At 44.2% G+C, this 6,000-nt stretch overlaps 1 protein-coding gene across 3 annotated transcripts in view; it reads left to right on the plus strand.

Moving 5' to 3' along the window:
* The window catches only part of ABL2 (ABL proto-oncogene 2, non-receptor tyrosine kinase), a 68,559-nt gene extending 62,559 nt beyond the window's left edge, over nt 1-6,000 (plus strand). For all 3 annotated transcript variants that reach the window (XM_083157224.1, XM_083157225.1, XM_083157226.1), the window contains exons 10-11: nt 682-855; nt 987-6,000. In XM_083157224.1, coding sequence (XP_083013350.1) covers nt 682-855; nt 987-2,503 — 1,691 coding nt within the window. In that variant the 3' untranslated portion in view covers nt 2,504-6,000. The remainder of the gene's footprint in view (nt 1-681; nt 856-986) is intronic.

Raw genomic sequence — 6,000 nt, forward strand, 5'->3', positions numbered from 1 at the left:
AGGACCAGGGTTGGGAACAACTGGTCTAGATCAAGGGTTCTTGCGCTATTTTGCTCTGCGAGCCCGTCTGCCAACAAAGATTATTACAGGACCCCCAGCAAGTTAGCACAGAATGGCTGCCACACGTGTGGACAGTAGACCGCACATGTATGGCAGCATAGCAGAGGCACAAAACAAAAGTGAATTGACCACTAATGCGATCACTTCATTTCTTACACTATTAAGGAGATGAGCTCCTGTCAGTGTCCCTCCCTGCCTATTTTTTTTATTTATTTATGTAAATGATGAGGCTTATACCAGCTATGACGGCTTTGGGGATAGCAGGGAGGCAGAGTATAGCATGAAGCTTGCCTGGTGGTTGCTCGGATATCTCAGCCAGTGATTCCAGGAAGCCATGTACAATTGAACCAATTTTTCAGGCTCCCCGGATCACTGACTGAGAGATCTGGTCTACATCATTTGCGATATCAAAGTTTTGACGAGCAACATTTTTAAGTGGATTCTAGAAAGGGAGTTCTCATTTTTTGTAATTCATACTAAACGTCAATGTCTCCTTCCAGCTAATAAAGCAGTTTTGCATGCAAAGGATGCAGCCTATCATATCACTAAGGACCAGCACCATAACTCAGACTTCATGTTTTCCCATGGAACCCTTTAAGCACTGTGCTTCTTTACTTGCAGAGGTTGCTGAAGAACTGGGGCGCACCGCTGCTTCCTCAACATCAGTTTCTTGTCAGAGCCGTCTTCCCATATTGCCCTCAAAATCTCGCACATTGAAGAAGAAAGTAGAGAACAAAGAGAACATTGAAGGCACTGGGGACTCCTCCGATAACTCGACCTCCAGCACAACAGCAGGTAATTCAGATGTAGTCATTCTTTTCTGACTCATTGATTCTTAGAGGTTGCAATCTGTACTGGGAAGGTGTTGCTATGGAAAAGAGCAGTGCTTCTGATAAGTGTTAAAAATGGCCTTTCTTTCTTCTCAGGGATACTTCGGGGGTCTCCTGTAGCAAGCGGCTCTCCTGCTCTTCCCCGCAAGCAGAGGGATAAGTCTCCTAGTAGCCTACTGGGTGATACTAAGGAGACGACATTTACACGAGACCGTAAGGGAGGATTCTTCAGCTCTTTCATGAAGAAAAAGAGTGCCCCACAGCCTCCAAAACGCAGCAGCTCCTTCCGGGAAATGGAAAACCAGCCCCACAAAAGGCCTGAGCTCACCGGAGAGCTCACCTCTTTCCAGCAACTTGATGGTCTAGACAACCCTGCTTCTCCTGGCTCCCACAAGTCCTATGGGGGAGTATCTCAACGTAGTTTTGCAGAGGAAGCCCCAGGGGGAGGCAGCAGTGGTTGGACCGGAATATCGGGCTTCTTCACTCCCCGCCTCATCAAAAAGACATTTGGATTGCGGACAGGAAAATCAGGGAGCAATGATGATCAATCCAAACCTTTTCCCAGGTCCAATTCCACGTCCTCTATGTCTCCTGTAGTTTCTGAGCAGGACAGAATATCCATGACCCTGCCCAGAAACTGCCACCGGACTAAGGTCCAGCTGGACCGTGCTGCCTCTGTGTCCTCGCAGACAGATGAGAACCAGCAGGATCTTCCAAGGACTGCATTAGACATAGCACCCCCACAACCAAATAGGGACAGAGTAAAGGCCAAAATGCTTCCACGGACTGGAGGTAGTGAACGAAATGGTGGTCTGCGGACAGGTGCAGATGACAGGTCGTCACCCGGTAAACATGCAGGAAGTGTCTCTTCCTCTTTCCCTGCAGCCGCCCACAACCACAAAGTGCCGGTTCTCATCTCTCCTTCTCCAAGGAATGCATCAACAGATGTCCAGCTGGTAGGAATGGATTCTTTAGGTCACACCTTCAAATTGCTTCAGGAACATGTGGCACCAGCTGGTTCTGAGAAGGACCGTCCTTCTCATCGCCGACTGAAGCCAAAATGTGCACCCCCTCCTCCTCCAAATCTGAGGTTCCTCCAGCAGCCACCTTCTGAGGGCACAGGCTCATCTGCACCTACGCAGTCTGGTCCCGACCGTGCGGCCAAGCCATCTCGGCCCATGCTGCCACCACCGCCTCCTGTTAGTCAAGCAGGAAAGCTTTCCAATGGGGCAGCTGGTGGTGGTAGGGGAGCACTTAGGAAGTCCAAGCAGCCTGCAGAGAAGATCTCTGCAGAAAAAATAAGCAAAGAAGCCCTATTGCAGTGTGCTGGAATGTTATCCAGTGCATTAACACTACCCCAACCCAACAGCCAATTGGTGGACACAGGTCATCAGCTTCTGGACTACTGCACTGGATATGTGGACTCCATACCCCAAACACGCAACAAATTTGCCTTCCGTGAGGCTGTCAGTCGCTTAGAGATCAGTTTGCAAGAGCTGCAGGTGTCTTCCGCAGGGGCTGGGGGTGCTTCTGCTTCTTCCCAGGGTCCAAACCCTGTACTTAATAACTTACTGTCCTGTGTACAGGAGATCAGTGACGTAGTACAGAGGTAGCCTCCAACCGTTCCAATAATGTTTCTGAGGCATTTGTTAAGGATACCCCGGACTACCGTAAACTGACCTCCGCCGTTGGGATGTACTGGCAGGTGTGTGACAGGTGGTGATAACCTCAGCATTGAAGGAGCCAATTAAAGTGTTTGGCCTCTGTATTGCTGGTAATATGAACAAACAGTACAATCCAGCAGCAATCCTTTAACACTAAAACACCAGATTACATTTTAATCTCCTTTTTTTTGTGTTAATCATATTTTGCTTTGCTTTATTTTGTATTTTACATCTCAGGTTTAGTTTGTATCTTCATATGGAGATTTTTGTTCTCCATTCTGACTGGGTCCAAAAATAAAATGTGCGATGTTGCAATCCTCTTTGGTAACTATCCTGCACCTCAGAGTCAGAAAAACTAGGGAAGTGTGATGGTATTATATTTGAGACCACCTTCAGTGCTGTTTGGGGCAGGTAGAGAGAGAGAGAGGATAGTGTGCATGTGTGGAGCCAGGATTCCCCGTGGGAAGCAGATAGGCCACAACAGAGAACTTTAAGAGTAATTAGTCCTTATGGGACTAAGCAAGGCCCAAGTTTCTCTATTATTGTATTTTTATTATAATTTTTAAATTTTACCTCATTAAACCTCTGCCGTCAGAGGGAGAGGCCATGTTCCGCAGTACTTTTACATTGCAGACCATGACACGGGCACTTCTGGTTGAAAATGGATTTCTGCAACAGCCCAGGCAGTGAAGACAATAAAATTGTGCACATCGCCCAATTACTGTGGAGGCAGCCATTTTGCGAGACCATTATAAATATGCCAGCTTTGACACGGTCACTAGTAGTTAGCATGAGGCATCTTTTCTCCCAGTTCTGTTTTTTATTTATGTTTGCTTCATTCACAAAATGGCTTCCTCCGCTGTCTATACGCAATGTATACACTATTATTGCGACACACTGGGTAATTCGGAATATTGATATGTTGACTTTGCCACATAACTATACATATCACACAAATGTTTTAATGTAAATGAGGTAAAAAAAAAAAATAGAAAGAAAAAAAAGCTTATTCGCTTGTATGATGATTTTCTTCTTACGCCTACAAGCCATGAAGATCACCGCATGTTTTTGTGGTTATGCTACATATTCACTGTCCCACAATGCAATGTGACTGCTCTGACCACCACAGTTATGGAGTGCCCACATTAATTAAAACACTACACATTCACAGGAACCTGACTGACCGATGTTATTTTATCGTTGAGTTATTACGATGTGTTTGTGTGTATTCATTAACTTTTGTTTTGGTCCAGATTTTGTATAAAGAAGTGTATATTGTGACCTCACTTAGGACGTGCTGTCTCACTATGCCAAGCATAATCTGCAGAATATGTATATGGAACCTTTGTGATCAGTGTTTATGCCATCTGTCAAACACTTAATTATTGAATGCAGCGGCTTTTTCTGGGTATTACTGGAATATGGGCTTAACTGGAGTCTACAGCTGAGTGACTGCAATGGCAGAGCACTCGAACAGCCTGATCTCACTTGCTGCAAACCTGTGAGCCCATGCCCACACAAATAAAGGGTGCATTCACTGAACATGTCGCCTTAAGTGTTGTGGGGAGTGACTTTTTAGTGCATGGCTGCATGATCAGGCTTGGTCACACAGAGGGGTAGATGTAAGAAGCAGTGATAAGGGAGGAGAAGTGGCCCATGGCAACCAATCAGCCGCTCTGTATCATTTATTTATTATGCAGATTATAGATGTTACTTTAGTGCTGATTGGTTGCCATGGGCCACTTCTCCTCCTCTGGCTCACTACTCCTCCCGTATCACTGCTTCATACATCTACCCCTGAGTGCAGTATTTAAATATTGTCCTTAGAAATTGTGGGATTTCATTTTAGATAGATACAATATTTGAGGTGAGATGACGCAGGATATGGGGTGAAAGTTCATTCTAACATTTATGGAAGCCACGTTAAGTACTTTAGGAATTGCAGAACAATGTTGAGATGTTCATTTCTAGGGGGTGATTCAATTGTTTTATTGTGCCTGATTTCAAGTGACCGGAGATCTAGTGGCCATGTTCTTTTGTTTTAAGGGATTTTTTTAACATGCTTGTCATGCCTAAAAAGCATGAGTGTAGCTTTGTAAATAGTCTAAACCTGACTAAACTAATGGACGTAACATGAAAAGCACCGCTTGGGCAGCCAAATGAGTCGCTCGTCGCACAATTCGTCACACCTTGTGGCTGCAAGCTGAAATGTCTCCTTTCGGCTGATCATGCCTGAACGAAGCAACAATTGAAATACTTCATTAGCCACAATCTAGTGGCGGCTGCATGAAAAACACAATTGAATTCCCTCCTTAGAATTCCCAAAAACAGGATTCAGGGAAGCTAACATTCTAATCATGTGACCCTCAGTATCCCTCAGTTACTATTAACTGGCAGAGAAATTCCTTATACTTAACATAAGGTGACAACTCCTGAAGCCCCACAAAACAGCTTGTACACAACCTGTGAAATGCTACCACTTACTGAATAACCATGAACAATAATAACATTTTTAAAAAATCACCTGAAATCTACATATTGCAATTAGTTAACAGTAATAATCATGTATAGTGAGATGAAATATAACATTTCTAAACTCATTTTATACTGCCTTTAAGACCAATATTACATAACAGCCATGAATAGATATAATGGGTGACATTTGTATGTTTATTTTTGTATAGAATTAAATTATACTATATGGACATCATCCGCTACTACGCAACTCCTTGTTAGCACCGAGCCGTATCCGGCATCCTAGGTAGGGTGAGAATGAGTGTAGAGCAGAGAATAGTGCAGCCAGTAAGTGAGGGTGGCCTTATGTAACGGGAAGTTGAGCTCTGTATTGTACAACTACAATGCTTCCCCTGTAGACCAGCTAGATGTGATTGGATCGCAATGATTCCCACTCTCTGCATCCACTAGGATTTCATACAGTGAATGCACTTTTTATTTTTAATCTTGTAGTGCCAGTAATTTGGCACCCACACAACCCACTCCATTGATCGTACCAGGCTCACAAAGTTTTGGGGACCTGAGTGGATTGTGTTCTTTGGCTATAACTGTGTGTAATAATGTAAGCATCACATAATCTGCTCTATTCTGCGATTATTTCGGCTTTCCAGGTCATCCAAGCAACTGATAACCTCTCTACCTATTTGCTGTACCATACTCTGTAATGTCTGCATCTCTGGGAATTCCATGCTCTTCATACCATTGTCTACTCTGCTGACACGTTTGTCCTGCAGAAACTGTAACTTTGGGCCAGTAACTATCCAAAACCTCTGCAGCAATCATTGTATCCCCCCCCCCTCTTGGCCCTGAAGTCAGTTTCTGCTCTATAAGGCTGCTACAAAGTATTGTATGGAGGTGTCAATCATACAGACATTAAACACTCTAATATAGAACACTAGCAGTGTCCATTGTCCCAATTCCTTTGTAATTAA

The sequence above is a fragment of the Crinia signifera genome, chromosome 8 (genome assembly GCF_055691185.1).
Source record: "Crinia signifera chromosome 8, ASM5569118v1, whole genome shotgun sequence".
NCBI lineage: Eukaryota > Metazoa > Chordata > Amphibia > Anura > Myobatrachidae > Crinia > Crinia signifera.